This window comes from Polypterus senegalus, chromosome 9 (assembly GCF_016835505.1).
Source record: "Polypterus senegalus isolate Bchr_013 chromosome 9, ASM1683550v1, whole genome shotgun sequence".
Classification (NCBI taxonomy): Eukaryota; Metazoa; Chordata; class Cladistia; order Polypteriformes; family Polypteridae; genus Polypterus; species Polypterus senegalus.
The window spans coordinates 4,442,660-4,460,905 of record NC_053162.1 but is presented as its reverse complement, the minus strand read 5'-3'; the positions used below and the strand labels follow the sequence as shown (position 1 = coordinate 4,460,905).

General features: G+C 42.3%; 1 protein-coding gene across 2 annotated transcripts in view; it reads left to right on the top strand.

Annotated features, from left to right (window-relative positions):
* LOC120535077 (collagen alpha-1(XI) chain-like) overlaps positions 1 to 18,246 on the top strand; it is a 456,300-nt gene that overhangs the window by 242,776 nt on the left and 195,278 nt on the right. For both annotated transcript variants that reach the window (XM_039762625.1, XM_039762624.1), the window contains exons 11-16: positions 2,199 to 2,261; positions 4,053 to 4,127; positions 10,202 to 10,294; positions 10,409 to 10,465; positions 12,013 to 12,066; positions 14,903 to 14,956. In XM_039762625.1, the coding sequence (XP_039618559.1) occupies positions 2,199 to 2,261; positions 4,053 to 4,127; positions 10,202 to 10,294; positions 10,409 to 10,465; positions 12,013 to 12,066; positions 14,903 to 14,956 (396 nt within the window). The remainder of the gene's footprint in view (positions 1 to 2,198; positions 2,262 to 4,052; positions 4,128 to 10,201; positions 10,295 to 10,408; positions 10,466 to 12,012; positions 12,067 to 14,902; positions 14,957 to 18,246) is intronic.

Here is an 18,246-nt window from a genome sequence, read left to right as displayed (position 1 = left end):
GCAGGAACAAACCCCAGGCAGGGCGCCAGCCCACTGCAGGGCACACACACACACACACACACACACCAAGCACAATTTAGGACCACCAATGCACCTCACCTGCATGTCTTTGGACTGTGGGAGGAAACCCATGCAGAAACAGGGAGAACATGCAAACTCCACGCAGGGAGGTCCCAGGAAACGAACCCAGGTCTCCTTACTGCGAGGCAGCAGCGCTACCACTGTGCCAACGTGCCACCCTTCAGTCATTCATTTATTGATTTATTCATTCATTTTTCAAACTCTGCTATTCTGATATATGGAGCCCAAACCTATCTCCATTCCAATTGGCATAAGGCAGGAACAAACCCTGGATGGGACTCCAGTCTATTAGAGGACCCCCACACTTACATTGACACTGGGTCTGCTTATAGCTGCCAGTGTGCCTAATCTGCATGTCTTTGGTGGTGAAACTGTAATACCCTCAGAAAACCTGTGAGGGAAAATGGGCACACTTCATACACAAAGTGACTGGCACACAAATAGTGTCAGGGCCCTGGCATAGCAATCATACTGTCCATCCATTCATTCACTTATTTGTTTTTGAAACTCTCCTATTCTAATATAGGGGTGCCAAAACCTATCCCACTCGCTTAAGCATAAGGCAGCAACCAACCCAGGAATATGGGGTGCCAGTCCTTCAGAAAACACACGTGCATGCACATGCCCACACGTATAGTGGCACCTGACCTACTTTTAGCTACCAGTGTGCTTAAACTGTATGCCTTGCGGGTGAAACTGTAATGCTCAGAGAAAAACGGTGAGGGAGAACAGAAAAAACTCCACACTTGGGACGATTGGCATAGAAATTGTGTCAGGGCCATGGCATTGTAACCACATGCTGTCTCTCAGTCATTCCTTCATTTATTTGTTTTTCAAACTCTCCTATTCTAATAAGGAGTTACAAAACATATCCCAGTCCCCTTGGCATAAGGAAAGAACCAATACGCGCTGGGATGCCAATCTATTAGAGGACACACACACTTGCAATGGCACTGGACCTGCTTATAGCTGCTAGTGTGCCTAACCTGCAAGTTATTAGGATGAAACTGCAATACCCTCAGATAACCCGTAAGGAGAAACGGGCAAAAATTGGTGTAGAAATTGTGTCAGGACCCTGGCATTGTAATCATATGCTGCCCGTCAATAATCCCTTCATTTATTTGTGTTGTAAACTCTCATGTTCTAATGTGGGGAGCTAAAACCTATCCTACTCCTTTTGGCATAAGGTAGAAACTGACCCTGGACAGGACGCCAGTCTGTCACAAGATACGCTCGCATGTACACAAGCACACATAGTGGCACCCGACCTGCTTATAGCTGGTAGTGTGCCTAACATACATGTCTTTAGGGTTAAACTATAACATCTGGAGAAAAGCAGTGAGGGAAAATGGGCAAATACCATACTTGAAGTGATTGGCATAGAAACTGCGTCAGGAATCAACCCTGGAAAGGCCACCGATCCATTACAGCACCCATACAGAAACGTCAGGGTCAACTTCACCAGCCTAACCAGCCTGTATTTGGGGGTGTGGGTGGGAAACCAAAACTCCACACACACAAAGCGATAACATTCAAGTGCTACATACATGATGAGTTGTTCAAAAATATTAAAATGTTGCTGCTGTGTAAAATGTCCCATGCGGCAGGAGGCTGATTCCCATGTCTAATCTGTCATTAAGGTGGGAAAAAACGTCATGTGACCTCAAAAAAACTGCCCCTGCCAGCCCTCACCCGGTGTTAAAAGAAATCTGCAGTGAGAGACTCCAAGACTATGCCTTGATATCATTTGCAGAATTTGCTTCTTGTCTTATGAATTCAAGTCTAACTATAAAGGACTGGCAACCCCATCACTGAGCCTCATTTAGTGACTTCAGTAAGTGGATGGATGGGTGGGGGGCAATTTCACTGCCCGCTTTACTACTGGAGAAAGTCCTTCCCGAGGGAGTAGTGAACATTCAAATGTACATTTTTAGGCAGGATATTTACACCCATTTGATCTGGCCCAGTGGGACCCTAACAGCATTGAAGGTGGCACCAGAATTCAGGCTTTTGTAAGCAGGGAAGGCAGAGTGCACAGGGGGTCTTGGGAGGCTGGGCACATGGGTTTGATTTGAAACAATGGGTCTCATTTTTTTCTTTCTCCTTTTCTTTTACAGGGTCTTCCAGGCCCCATTGGTCCAACAGGCTCTGCGGGTATTCCTGGAGATCCAGGCGACAGAGTAAGTGATCTTGTAAAAGCTCAGTCTTTCTTTTTTACTTTTTAAAAGGCACTATATATATATGATTCAAGTGTAGTCAATTCATGTGTGCCATTTCTTTCTTTCTTAGTTTTTCAAATCTTTACTATATATACTTTATAAATAGAGTGCAGTAAATGCCATTTCTTTTTCCTGTCTCATGAAAGGTGATATATGTGAATAATTTAAAGGTAGCAAAGGGATAACCTTTCTTCATTTCTACACTACATGTAATTTAAATGTAGTAAACCCGTGACTTAAAAGGCACAATATGTAAAAAAATGTTACTCTACTAAATATGTGCCATCTTTTCCTGCTTTCTTGAATGGCACTATATATGAATACATTTAATGTAGTAAATATGTGCCATTGTCCCTTCTTTTATCCAACTATTTTCTGAAAGGCACTACATCAAAAGAATTGTAGTGTAATAAATATGTGCCTTTCTTTCTTTCTTTCAAAGCACTTTATATAATTTTAACATAGTGAATGTGTGTACTTTTATTTTCTTTCTCAAAGGAACTATTATTTTTAGTGTAGTTAATATGGGCCCATTTTACGTCTTTCTTGAAATGCACTCTATGTAGTTTAAGTGTTCTTGTAAGGAACTATAGAAAAATAATTTTAAGAATAGTAAATATGTGTCATTTACCCTCCTTTCATCCTATCCTTCTTTCTTGATAGACGTCTTATATAAATTATTTGAAGTGTAGTAAATATGTGTCACTATATAGTAATAATTTTAGCGTAGCGTGTGTCATTTTCCCTTCTCTCTTTTTTCCTTGAAAGGTACTACATACAATCATTTTATTAAATGTGTGCCCTTTTTATTTCTTTCTTGAAAGGCACCATACAAAGCTGAGTGTAATAAGTGTGTTATTCCTTCTTTCTTGTTTTTCAAAGGTACAAAATATAAATAAGTGTTTTCTTTCTTTCTTTCTTTCTTTCTTTCTTTCTTTCTTTCTTGTGATTCCTTTTCTCTTTCTTTCTTTTTCTTTTTGTGCTTCCTTTACTCTTTCTTTCTTTCTTTCTTTCTTTCTCATACTGCCCCTTGTTTGGATGTAGGTGGTTTTGATAATAGACCCCCATATTATGTTTGCTCCCTTTACTCTTCCCTCCATTCATTTTTCTTTCTTTCTTTCTTTCTTTCTTTCTTTTTTGTGATTCCTTTTCTCTTTCTTTCTTTTTGTGCTCCCTTTTCTCTTTCTTTATTTTTCTTTTTGTGCTTCCTTTACTCTTCCCTTCTTTCTTTCTTTCTTTCTTTCTCATATTGCCCCTTGTTTGGATTTAGGTGGTTTTGATAATAGACCCCCATATTATGTTTGCACCCTTTACTCTTCCCTCCATTCTTTCTTTCTTTCTTTCTTGTGCTCCCTTTTCTCTTTCTTTCTTTTTCTTTTTGTGCTTCCTTTACTCTTCCCTTCTTTCTTTCTTTCTTTCTTTCTTTCTTTCTTTCTTTCTTTCTTTCTCATACTGCCCCTTGTTTGGATTTAGGTGGTTTTGATAACACACCCCCATATTATGTTTGCTCCCTTTACTCTTCCCTCCATTCATTTTTTGTTCTTTCTTTCTTTCTTTCTTTTTGTGCTCCCTTTTCTCTTTCTTTCTTTTTCTTTTTGTGCTTCCTTTACTCTTCCCTTCTTTCTTTCTTTCTTTCTTTCTTTCTTTCTTTCTTTCTTTCTTTCATTCTAATACTGCCCCTTGTTTGGATTTAGGCAGTTTTGATAATAGACCCCGATATTAAGTTGTTGCTTTTTTTTTATTATTTACCAGGGCCCACCAGGCAGACCGGGTCTCCCAGGAGCAGATGGATTGGCAGGACCCCCAGGGACTGTCCTCATGCTGCCTGTATGTCTTTCTCGTTTTACTTGACTTTTGTGGTTGCGCTGTAGTTAGCCGTATGTCTTATTCTTAATCTTCTCAACTTCTTTTAAATGTCCTTTCACAGATTCAGAGGGGCTATGAATATGTAACCCTTCAAGTGGGTCAACTTGAGACCCTTTAAATTTAAGTCATTTTGTTATTTAACAATACAAAAGAGCTTTTTTACCGAGTTTCATGTTCCACGATTGTGAAAGTATATGAAAAATGAATTTTAGCACCAATTTTATTGAATCTCGATTGTTTCACACATCAGCACGTGTCACCTGCCTGTCTGCGCTTTTCTCCCCACTGGTCATTTGTGTCTTTTGTCCTTCCAGAGTATCCATTACAATAAGAAGGCATGCTGCCCTCTAGTGGTGCTCTTTCTGCCACTGTCTGTCTCTCTTCAGGCCCTGCTGAATGAACTCTTCCATACATACAGTACATAGCCCTGTGCCATTCTTTTCTCCCTGTCCACCCAGTGCACTATGTACAACATTAATATGCCCTGTAATTTGCCAGGCTTTTTTATGCCAGCCTAGTGACTTCAAGTCTTAACATTCCCGGCTCCATTCAGCCATTTTTATCGAGATGTGGAGTGTTTTCATGGGAAGCATTATACAACTTTGGCTGCCATGCATGTCTTTGAGTGCCAGACATTTCGAGCCCTGGTAGCACGTCTCAAACTCCCAGACAGAGCATGTGGCATTCAGACGGTGGTCATAAACATAAACCCCTTGACTTCCTGTTTACCGGGCATTCCTGAAGAACGTATTCAGCGCAGATACAGAAAAGAAAAGAGAAGCCCTCTGCCACCCCGGAGAAGCAGCCAGAGAATTGAATTTTTTTATATATAGAAATACAGAGCTAGCTTACTGGTAGGGATGAGAGAGGTGCCAATGTAAACCTTGGCATATTGTTCAGTTTTGAAACCTATGGTGCTTTAGATGCCTATTCAGATTAAAATAAGAAAGAAAGCAAAATACAAAGAAAATACAGTCACACCGAAAAGTTAAAAAATTAGAGACATCTGCCGTCCATCCATTTCCTGAACCTTCTTTATCCGCCTGAGGGCCGCAGTGCCAATTAGCATAAAGCAGGAACCAGCAGTGATGGGGATGCCAATTGAATCATCGCGTACTTTTAGGCCACGTTTTAGTCCATAATTACCCAAACATCCATCCATTATCAAACCCGCTACAGTATATCCTAACTACAGTGTCATGGGGGGTCTGCTGGAGCCAATCCCAGCCAACACAGGGCGCAAGGCAGGAAACAAACCCCGGGCAGGGCGCCAGCCCACCGCAGGGCACCCAAACATACACAATGAAGTAAAAAAGCAGGCAGTGTGACGTCGCAGTTAAGGCCTTGCATTTATTTTTCAAGTCCAAGTTATTTTGTGTATGCATTTGCTATGTAAAATTGCATTTCAAAGTTAATTACGTTCTATTTTATAAATTAAAAAGTATATCTTGCCCGCGTTGGCACGTTGAATTGCAGTCTATGGGGCCGGAGGAAAAGCTTAAAAACTTAACAATGCAAGACAATACAATTTATTTGTTGTATAGCCCAAAATCTCACAAGGAGGGCCACAATGGGCTTTAATAGACCCTGCCTCTTGACAGCCCCCCAGCCTTGACTCTCTAAGAAGACGAGGAAAAACTCCTCTTGTAGGGAAAAAAAATGGAAGAAAACTTGGGAAAGGCAGTTCACAGAGAGACTCCCTTTCTAGGTAGGTTGGGCGTGCAGTGGGTGTCAAAAAGAAAAAGGGGGTCAATACAATACAACACAATACACAGAACAGAACAAATTCTCAATAGAGTATAAAAATAAAAATATTACAAGTACGGAGAAGAATTTAACAGTAGGTGATATCCCATAATATGACTTGGATTTGTTTAGAGTCCTGGAGACCTCACGCATCAAGCTGCCTCCCCCATTTGGCCATTCTGCGGCTAAAACAGCGTTAATCTGATGTCAGGACCCCTCTTTCCCACGATTCCTGTGATCCTCCATCAGGGATGACTTTACCTTAGGCAGGCAAAACAACTTGGCAGGTGGGCAGTGGCACCAAGTGGCACATTTGAGTACCAAGAAGAGAAACAGAAGAGATGAGGGTTAGTAACAAATTAGAACTATCATATTACTTCTGTTTTAATGCTAATGACTGTCTGTACAGTTGATCAGCAGCTCTAGTCAGGGTGTGCTAAACTGAATTTGTGAGATTTGAAAGCTGAGACCGAAGGGGCATCTCTTATAGTAGCAGGCAGACCACCCCACAGTTTAGGGACCCCCTGTAACTAAAAGCTCGACCTCCCACTGTTATTTTATTAATCCTTGGAATCATAAGAAGACCAGCATCTCGAGAAAGTACCATGTACAATGAAATGCTTGCTTGCATGTGCCCCTGTAGACAGTGAGCATATGGCGCTTTTCCACTGCATAGTACGGCACAGCACGGTTCAGTACAGCTCACCTTGGTTCGGCTCAGTTCGGCTCGGTTTGCGTTTCGACTGCAGTTTAGTACCGCTTTAGAGTGGGCGGGATTATTCACGTGTCGTTAGAGTTGCGCCGCCTCTACTGCCGTGACACCGTGGAACTTTTACAACAACACGCAGACAACGACAACACTTTAGCTCGACGACGCGCAGCGGTAAGCATCTAAAAAAAAGCACATCACTAGCTAACTTTTATCACTGTTGCAAAGCATAAAATGACCTTAACTGCCAGTGTAACATTAAAATGCTGATTCTGTAGATTACAGATCTTCCACATTTTGCAAAAAAGTCGCCGCAACAGACCATCTGTTTGGACATTTAATCGTGCTTCAGAGTGGTGGGATGTGATTGTTCCCGGTTTTACAAACACTCAGTGGCTGGAGAACTTTCGAAGGTCTGAAGAAACATTCATCCACTTATGCAACAAACTGCGTCCAGCGATGGAGAGACGGGACACAAACTTCCACGTGTGTGTACCTTTAAAAGAATAGCCAGTGACGCAGTAATGACGATTTTCTCCGGCCAATCAGTGACCAGCAGTTTACACGCCACGCTTTGGTAACGGTTCGGCGCGCTTGGAACCTCGGCTGAGGTGGTACTAAAAAAAAAGGACCAGGTACCAGGTACTGTTCCCAGTGGAAAACCCCCCAAAACTTAGCTGAACTGAACCGTGTCGTGCCGTACATTGCATTGGAAAAGCGCCAAAAGAGAACCAAAAAACACACAATAAATAAATGAGTATAAACAAGTAAAGAATCTGCGCTGGTATCCCAAAGGTTGCCGGTTCGAATCCTCGTCACTGCCAGAAGAGATCCTACTCTACTGGGCCCTTGAGTAAGGCCCCCCTTAACCTTCAATTGCTCCAGGGTCGCCGTACAATGGCTGAGCCTGCGCTCTGATCCCAAGGGGTATGCGAAAAACCAAGTAATTTCCTTCGGGATTAATAAAGTATAATAAAAAAAAACAGAGACAGTGGCAGACGCATATGTGCAGGTAGCAGTGGAGGTGACGCAAGGGTACCGATTGTTCATGAGTCTCATTGCAGTTGGGTAGAAACTGTTCCTGTACCTGGAAGTGTGCGTCCGAATGGACTTTAGTCGCTTCCCAGGTGGGAGGAGGGTGAAAGTGACAGTGCAGGGTAGCTGGGGGTCCCGCCTTTCACTTTCCTGAGGCAGCGTGTAGTGTGGATGCCACTGGTCGCAGTGTGCCCGTGATCTGCCCTGCTGTATTCACCACCCGCTGCAGAGCTCTGCAGTCCTGAAGTGAGAAGTCGCTGTACCAGGTTGTGATGCCTCCTGTCAGGATGGATTCCACAGTACACTTGTAGAGTCCGCACAGGGTCTTCAGGGACTCAGTCTCCTGAAGATGTAGAGGTGTCATTGGGCTTTCTTGACTACTGCCGCAGTGTGACTTGACCAATTTAAGGTCATCGGTGACTCCGAGGAACCTAAAGCCGCTGACCTGCTTCACAGCCTCACCTCCGATGTAGACGGGGCTGTGCTCTGCTGCCTGTTTGCAGAAATCCACAATCTTCTCCTTAGTTTTGCTAACGTTGAGGGTGAGGTTGTTGTCCTGACACCATTCTGCCAGGAGTCTGACCTCCTCCCTGTAGGCCGTCTCATCGTCCTCGCTGACCAGACCTATTACAGTGGTGTCGTCAGCAAACGTGAGGATGGCGTTAGAGCTGTACTTAGCTACGGGTGTAGAGAGAGTAAAGCAGGGGGCTCAGCACGCTGCCCTGCGGGGTGCCAGTGTTGATGGTGATGATAGAGCAGCTTTTTCCACCAATATGCACTTTGCTCAGGTCTGCCGGTGAGGACGTCCAGTACCCAAATATTCAAATACATATGAATATATACTGCAGCACATGCAGTAAACAAAATGTGGAAAACAGTGGAATAGATTAGCACGGAAAGTTCAAATTCCTGCACAAAGCAGACCTGGCTGATGGCACAGTCCGACTTTTTGTTTTTTATTTTCCTTTTTCCAAATTTGCCTTCTTTCCCACAGTAAACATATTTAAGAACAGTACATTAAAGCCTGAAACTTTTCTAATAATTTATATGCCTCATGTTCAGGATGTTAGCAGATGTTCCTCCGGTGGATGTCCCTTTGCAGCAAATTCTATCAGGATTTCTAAAGGCTTGCAACACAAAAACGGAAATGTCGGCGGCCTCAGTGGTTTTACTCTACCAGATTCCGACTTTTCTCATTCATCCATGTGTTCCTTTTTTTTTTTTTTGGGGAATGCAAAGGTTTTAATTACCACAAATTGGCTCTGAATGTTTATAAAGTGGTATTCTTTTTGCATTTCAAAGACAAATCATTCAATTTTAGATACAATGAATGTACGTTTGTGAGTTGCGGTAGTTTGCTAAACTTTTACATCACCTGCTTATTTAAATAAAAGTCCTTCTTTGGCTTTGACATCTTTTCAAGCTTCAAAATTTACTCTAAAAATCCATCCATCCCACTATATCCAAACACAGGGTCACGCTGGAGCCAATCCCAGCCAACACAGGGCGCAAGGCAGGAAACAAACCCCGGACAGGGTGCCAGTCCACTTCAGGGCACACCCACACGGGACAATTTAGAATTGCCAATGCACCTAACCTGCATGTCTTTGGACTGTGGGAGGAAACCCACGCAGACACGGGGAGAACATGCAACTCCACGCAGGGAGGACCCGGGAAGCGAACCCAGGTCTCCTAACTGCGAAGCAGCAGCGCTACCACTGCGCCACTACTCTAAAAATCCCAAAGACAAAAGCCAAGATGCCATTCCTTCACAGGGCATAGTCACATCCACACCACACTCCCCTCTAGGGGTCCATCTAGTTGCCCTCACAAACTGAATCCCCCCAAACAGGTTCTTCTTCTACATAATTAGATTAGTTGTCTACTTACTGCAGGATAATAAACAGTTGCTGCTGTTCAGGTATGGGAAGTGTGGAAAAGGCAAGGAGGATGAAAGTGTGAGGGTCTACAGTGCCATTGTGTGATCAAAGGGGATGAAAATATACAAAGATCAATGCTAGGAGAGCAAAAGAAATGTTGCAACAAGTTAAAAAGTGTCAGCAGGGCCAGCATTCAAATGCACTGGGGGGCTTAGTTGCTCGATTTATTTAAAAGTCAAAAAATTTGTCCATTAAAGATTTAGTCATCCTGCTTTTGTTTATTTTTATGACAGTGACGTTATAGCACTAATAGGTGACATTAAAACTACACTTTTTAAAAGCTCAAATGGGCTCAAGAGGTGGCTCAACAGACAGCAGTAATGAAACAAATGGCATTAGCTGATGTGCTGCTGCTAGCTGTGGAGGGTCTCTGACCAATCAGAGTTCACATTCTCATTTACAGACGCACCCAATGGAGGGTCTCATCCCATTAAGTCTCATAGTCAAATTGTTACCTGCTTCGGTCCATGGTGGAGAGCAGATCATGGTGGCACATTGCTGACAAATTACAGTTCCAGAGAAATACGGAATCATTACAACGATAAGAATGGAGTGCTTATGTGTCCACTCTGATAGTAACAAACCACGTCCTTTCATTTTTGCAGTTCCGCTTCAGTGCTGGAGGAGATGCCGGACAGAAAGGACCTGCCGTGTCTGCACAGGAAGCCCAGATGCAAGCCATCATGCAGCAAGCCAGAGTACGTAAAACACGGGTCACTGAGACTAATGGGCCTGAATGTGTACGGGGCTGACAGCCATTTAAAAGGTTATGATATCTTAACAAATCTGCTCTTTGACTTTCTTTATCATAGCTCGCCATGAGAGGCCCAACAGGCCCGATGGGTCTTACTGGAAGGCCAGGTCCTCTGGTATGTACCTAATTACTTATCTACTTATATAGTGCCTTTCATATCTATCTATCATATAGTGCCTTTCATATCTATCTATCTATCTATCTATCTATCTATCTATCTATCTATCTATCTATCTATCATATAGTGCCTTTCACATCTATCTATCTATCTATCTCTTTCTATCTATCTATCTATCTATCTATCTATCTATCTATCTATCTATCATATAGTGCCTTTCAGTGCCTTTCATATCTATCTATCTCTATCTATCTATCTATCTATCTATCTATCTATCTATCTATCTATTATATAGTGCCTTTCATATCTATCTATCTATCTTATCTATCTATCTATCTATCTATCTATCTATCTATCTATCTATCTATCTATCTATCTATCTATCTATCATATCTATCTAACAAATGCGCAAATTTTGTAAAGCAGATTTAAAAACAGCATTGTGTTATATGTATAAGAGATAATCAACACAAAGAAATGCAAGGAAAAGGACAACAAAGTTATGAAGCATATAACAATTAGCACAGACACATTAAGACATAAAAAAGACAGGTATACAAATGTGTATCTCGACCGACTCAAGAACTCAAGATGGTAAAGGATGTGTTTTGACTCAGCATTAATAAATGGTAATGGAAGGAGAAGATCATTTCATCCTGATGTGCTCATTCTCTTCCTGTATTTTAGCCAGTTTTGTATCCATCTACACACTGCGCCCAATGCTCCCAGTTCCCTTTACTTTGATGTTCAGCGTCTTGTGGGACTTTATCTAATGCTTTTAGACTTTATAATATGCCTTGCAGTGCATCTTCTGCTTATCCTGATTGATTATTATTAATAATAATAATAATAATAATAATACATTTTATTTATATAGCGCCTTTCCCATGCTCAGGGTGCTTGTACAGGGTCACTGGGTGCTTCATCAGACAGCCTCAGCCAGGCATCCCAGTAGGGAATGACAAAGCCCGTGATTGTGTCCAGGTAGTGTGCTACACCAAGGTTCAGTCCTGTTGATCCAAAGAATCATTTCCAGCCCCATCAAGAATGTTCTTAATGGCTTGGCTTGTTGCGCACTCCAGAAATGCAAAGCCTTTGCTGCCTTCTTCCAAAGGCAGACACCTAACCTTCCATCCGTTGCTCCCACACTCTGCCACCATGTGCTTCTTCAATGCAGTCTTGCCAGGGGACCATGACTTGACTGACATTTGTACATTTGGCCGACACCTTTATTCAAAACGACTTACAATGCTTGAGATACAATTGGTTCCATTTGTTTTCTTTTTCCAATTGGAGCACAGACAGGTAAAGTGACTTGCTGAGGGTCACACAGTGTCACTGGTAGGATATGAACCCTCAACCTCAGGATATGAAGTAAAAAGAAGCCTTAACCACAGTGCCACACTGCCTGCCAGATTGAGATGTAAGGACCAAATCTGGCTCAAGTATGGTTGACAGGATGGTGTCAAAGAACCTGAACCCAGCTGAAGCAGCATTTTGCTATGGTGGGATTGCTCATTCTTTGCCTGTCTGTGTGTTCACAGGGTCCTCCGGGTGTGCCAGGACAGAAGGGTGAATCTGGAGACAGCGGCCCACAGGTGAGTGTCCTATTAGACCCCAAATCTACTTCTTTTCTTTAAGTGCTAAGTTTTACTGTATCTTATTTTAATGGAAACAACTACATATAATTATAATTTAAAAGACTATGTACAGAGGTTGGGTGGCACAGTGTTAGCACTGCTGCCTCGCAGTAAGGTGGGCTCGCTTCCTGGGTCCTCCCTGTGTGATGTTTGAATGTTCTCCCTGTGTCCGCGTGGGTTTCCTCCAACAGTCCAAAGACATGCAGGTTAGGTGGATTGGCGACCCTAAATTGTTCCTAGTGTGTGCTTTAGTGTGTGTGCCCTGTGGTCGGCTGGCGCGCTGCCCAGGGATTTATTCCTACCTTGCGCCCTGTGTTGGCTGGGATTGGCTCCAGCAGACCCCCGTGACCCTGTAGTTAGGATATAGCGGGTTGGATGATGACTGACTGACTGTACAGCGGTTGCATGTTGTTGTGTTTCAGCCAGGATTTGCTTCCTGACTGGTTTATTTTTACTTCTTTTTGTCATTTTTGTTATTTCTAATATAATATTTTTATATGTTTTCATTAATATTATCTGAAGTTTATTAATGTTCTGTTTAGTTTCTCTGTATTTTGTGTTGTTCCTCTGTGATTCTTGTTCTGTGTGGGTGGAACCTCGAGAGGCGGGGCCACCGTGATGTCATCACAGAAGCACCGCCCCCATCCTGCAGTATTTATTTGATGCAGACAGACGGAATTTCTGCGGTTCATTGACTTTTCTATTGTGCTACTTTTCTGGATTCTTGACATTTTACTTCGGCTTTTTTTGTTTTTTCTGTTTTGTAGGCAAATCCTTTTTTGCTCTTTTTTGTTCTCATTTTGATTTTTACAAATAAATACCTTTATTTATTAAGATGTTTTGTTGTCATTGTCTCACAGTTCTCCCTTGTGGAGAGTTTTTTGACATTTTTGTAAAATTTGAATTTTAAAAGCCAGGCCCCCATTTGTGTGTGTGTAAAAAGTATTCACCCCATGAAAGTTTTATTGATAAACAACTTTGACTCACCGTAGGTTTAGTTTGCCTTTTTTTTTGACTCGATAAAGACTATTTAATGTCAAAGCAAGAACAGATCCCTGTAAAGTGTTGTAAATGAATGACAAATATAAAACACAAAAATCATTAATATGGCACATCACTGGTATTGGCAGTTGGTTTTAAAAACCCTATCACTAGTTCAGTGGAGCACTTGATTGTATCTGAAGGTCCAGCCTGTGGTGAGTTAGTATGGTGGCCTAACCTACAGACAGTGAAGTGAAGACACCAAGCAACTCCACACAAAGCACACGTCGGGATGGAGATGACAAAAAATATCCAAATCACTGAATATCCAGTTAAAGCAATCATGAAGAAACGTAAATCTGCCATAGCAAGTTGATAACAAGTGAGGAAGGCCAAGAACAGACCTCTGAGATCTCTGAAGGCGTTGCAAGCTACAGTCCATGGAAGGAAGGCCTTGAGTGGAAAATGAATGCAGGAAAATGGGGGGAAATCCTGGAGGAAAAACTGATAAGAGTCTGCAAGAATCTACGCCTTGGGAGAAGACAGCAAGAACAAATATGAAGGCAAAACTACACAGAAACATCTTCAGAACGGCAATGCTAATGTCCTAGAATGGCAGAGTCAGAGTCTTTGTCTGTAATTTCCAACTGCAGAGCCACGAGAGCCGCAGCACCAAACATCACTGCAGGTCTACATCAGCAGTTTCATGGCGGACATTAACGTTAGGAGTTACTGTGGTTAGCATTCAGTATAAATGGTGAAGAGTTGGAGGGAAATGAAGGTTACAGAGTAGCAACGTTAGTTTGTAGTACTGAGACGCATTGACGTCATTTACACCGTGAAAGTGCTGCTCTAGAACTACGGGTGTAGACTTCACTGTACGGCTCTGCAGTTGGAGTCCCCATTATACCTGACAGTGAAGGTGCTGGAGAAGTTTTACAAAGCAGAAGAAAAGTTAAAAAATGGCAGAGCTCATATACAGAGAGACCTGCGCACACAGACCCAGTGCTGTCATGGCTGCCAAAGGTGTATCTACTGAAAAATGAGGGGATGCAATCAGTCATTGTGTGTTTTATATTTGGTAGACCACTTTACAAAGATCTGGTAGCACTTTAACATGAAAGTCCTTTTATATCGATCAGTGTCGTGAGAAGTCAAGCAAAATGACCCCTTTAATTGACTAACTGAAAAAGATTATAATAGGCAAGATGTAAGACAGAAAGTGGAAATCCCTGTCCTTATATAGAAACTGGGACGAGAGACGGCCCCGGAAAACCATTAAGTGACACATCTTAGATATAAAAATGAATAGACCTCTCCAGGCCAAGATCCAGTTAGCAAGAAGGGAGAACGACGTGTAGTCAAAAAAGTGAAATGAAAACTGTGATTCAGTATTTAATAAAAATGAAATGTGAAAAAGTCCAAATAGTGTTAAATGCCTTGTACAGATTATCTATCTATCTATCTATCTATCTATCTATCTATCTATCTATCTATCTATCTATCTATCTATCTATCTATCTATTATATAGTGCCTTTCACATCTATCTATCTATCTATCTATCTATCTATCTATTATATAGCTCCTTTCACATCTATCTATCTATCTATCTATCTATCTATCTATCTATCTATCTATCTATCTATCTATCTATCTCATAGCCAATGTCTTTCATTTTAAAAACATAACTTTTATTTGAAAGCATGACAGTTTTATTAATTTGTTTACAGTCACACCCACCATATATTTTACTTGTTTAACTTTGTTCTCTGTTTGAATTAATTCAATTGTGTTTCATTTTCATAATTCCAGGGTCCCCGTGGTCCCCAAGGCCCTCCAGGTCCTTCAGGAAAAGCCGGGCGCAGGGTAAGTTTGCGAATGCTTTTCTTGTTAATTCTTCGTCCTCCTCTTCATCTTCATCTTCGTCACTCCTGTGTAAGGTCAATGAGTTGATGAACTTTCCCCTTCACTGGTCAAGCTGTTTTCCTTCTGGTCACCTTTTGTTTTATTCGTCCACCTCCACTTTGGCCTCCCTCGCTTTCTCTTCCCCTGCACTTCCATGCTTATCATCTTTTTTCCTGTCATTCATTGTCTCCCCTCACCACTTCAACTCACTTTCTGGTACGTTCTCAGCTATCTCTCCCAATTTTGCAGTTTCTCTGATTGTCTGATGTCTGATTCTGTCCTTTTTGTAGCTCCACATATCCGTCTCAACATTCTCATTTTTGCCGCCTCTGTCTTCTTGGTTTCCATTGGCTGCCCATGTCAAAGCTCCATTGCTGGTCTTACTACTGTCTTAAAAACCTCAGCCATAATTCTTTGTTCACACAGTCCTCCTGATCCCAGTTTTTTCCTTCCACATTGTACTCTGTGGGTTATCTCTGCCTCTAATGTTCCATCTTGGGCTACTACTGATCATAGATGTTTAAACATATCAACTCTTTTCAGTATTTCCCCTTGCAGGCTAACTTATGAATCCTAATCACCTTTACTCCTCAGGTATTCCATCTTCTTTCTTACTTCCTCTCCTCTTCCTCCTTTCTGGTGTTACCCAACACAATGTCCTCAGCACAAAGGCTGCACCAGGGGAATGCTCTTTAATCCTGTGAGTCAAGACATGCAAAACCAGATCAACGATACAAGGACTTCAATACTAACCCTGGTGTGGACCCTCCTGTATCTAAGATCTTGTCTGTTACCCTCACTTCCTCATACATATTGTTGGTAATCCCCACACACTTCTCTGGTCCTCCCTTCTCTCTCTCTCATGCACCGCCATACCAGACCTCTTGACGTGGCGCTCCATCATAAGCCTTCTCCAAATCACTGACCGCCACATGCAGACCTTTCTGTGTTTCCTGATGCCGTCTCAGTCAGCTGACTCAGTACAAAGACTTGCATCAGCTGTTCCTCTCCCTGGCATGAGGCTGTTTCTCCCCTTATGGTGGTCTCTTCCCTATAGCCTTCTCTCAATAACCCTTTCCCATTTTTATTACAGTATGTGTGCCATCAGCTTTATCCCTCTATGGTACCCACAATTCTGAATGGTCGCCCTTCTCCTTTTAAATGGGTTCCTCCACTCCTCTGCTATTCTCTCCTGTTCATGGATCTTCTGCATGAGATCCCACAACACATCTACTCCATCTTTTCACACTTTTGCTGGTATTTCATCTGGTTCTGTTACCTTTTCAGTGCCTCTTTTACTTCCTCCCTCCTTATTCTCCTCCATTTAGGACTCCATCTCCACATACTGCCCTTTTGATTTTCTTTATTGAGCAGCTTTTCAATGCGTCGATCCCACCCTGCTCACTCAACACCACACCTTGCTTGACTTTTCTTGTCACAATCTGTTTAAAACTGGTAAAAAAACACCAATGTTAGAAGTAGGTGACCTTAAAGTGCCTTTGGCAGTGAGCTGTCACCTTTATGAAAGTTTATTGTACCCTCCTAGGAAAACGTTTGGGAAGCCCTCGTAATTCTTTGGATTTTTGTATCTCATTAGCTGAGCTTTCAACGTAGCAACTTAGTTTTAATATCTGACATGCATTATGGAGACAGTAGGATATCAGCAGTGACATTAAGTTTATTGGATTAACAGAAAATATGGAATATGCATCATAACAAAATTAGACAGGTGCATAAATGTGGGCACCCAACAGAGATATGACATCAATACTTAGTTGAGCCTCCTTTTGCTCCTTTGAGCCTCTCGACGCTGTCCTCCTGTAGCCTGTGATGAGTGTCTGGACTCTGATGGAGGTATTTCTGACCATTCTTCATACAAAATCTCTCCAGTTCAGTTCAATTTGATGGACAACCTGCTTCAAATCATCCCATAGATTTTCAATGATATTCAAGTCAGGGGACTGTGACGGCCATTCCAGAACATTGGACTTCTCCCTCTGCGTGAATGCCTTTGTGTTTTGGGTCATTGTCTTGTTGGAATATCCAACCCCTGCTTAAGTAACTTCAACTTTGTGACTGATGCTTGAACATTATCCTGAAGAATTTGTTGATATTGGGTTGAATTCATCCGACCCTCGACTTTAACAAGGGCCCCAGTCCCTGAACTGGCCACACAGCCCCACAGCATGATGGGACCTCCACCACATGTGACAGGAGGTAGCAGGTGTTTTTCTTCGAATGCGGTGTTCTTCTTCTGCCATGCAAAGCGCTTTTTGTTCTGACCAAATAACTCCATTTGTGTCTCATCAGTCCAAAGCACTTTGTTCCAAAATGAATCTGACTTGTCTAAATGAGCATTGGCATACAACAAGCGACTCTGTTTGTGGCACGAGTGCAGAAAGGGCTTCTCTCTCATCACCCTGCCATACAGATGTTCTGAATTGTAGAACGATGTACAGATACACCATCTGCAGTGAGATGTTCTTGCAGGTCTTTGGAGGTGATCTGTGGGTTGTCTGTATCCATTCTCACAATCCTGCCTCTTCATGTGCCGCTCTTGTATTTTCTTGGCCTACCAGACCTGCTGAGTTGGTTTAACAGCAACTGTGCCTGTGGCCTTCCATTTCCTGATTCCGTTCCTTACAGTTGAAACTGACAGTTTAAACCTCTGAGATGGCTTTTTGTTGCCTTCCCCTAAACCACGAGACTCAACAATCTTTGTTTTCAGATCTTTAGAGAGTTGCTTTGAAGATCCCATGCTGTCTGTCACTCTTCAGAGGAGAGTCAAAGGGAAGGAAGCACAACTTACAGTTGACCACCTTAAATACCTTTGACCACTCATGACTGGACACTCCTGTTTGTGAAGTTCAAGGCTTGACGAGCTCATCTAACATTGAGCAGTGACAGACATTCAAATCAGCACAATGACAAGGGGACCCACATTTGTGCACAGCCAGTTTTTCACATTTGATTTAATTTCATACAACTAAATACTGCGTCACTAAAAATCTTTGTTTGAAAAACACCGCAGTGCTCAGATGTTCCTAGGAAATGAAGGACATACCACTGTGATCTTTATTGAAAGGAGAGTCGATTATTATGCAGGCTGAGAGGGGTTCCCAAACTTCTTCACATGACTACAGCTCTGTAGATTACTAACGACCTCCTGATGGCAGCTGATTCTGGGCTAATCACAGTTCTCATCCTCCTTGATCTGAGTGCGGCCATTGTCACTATTTGTCACACCACGC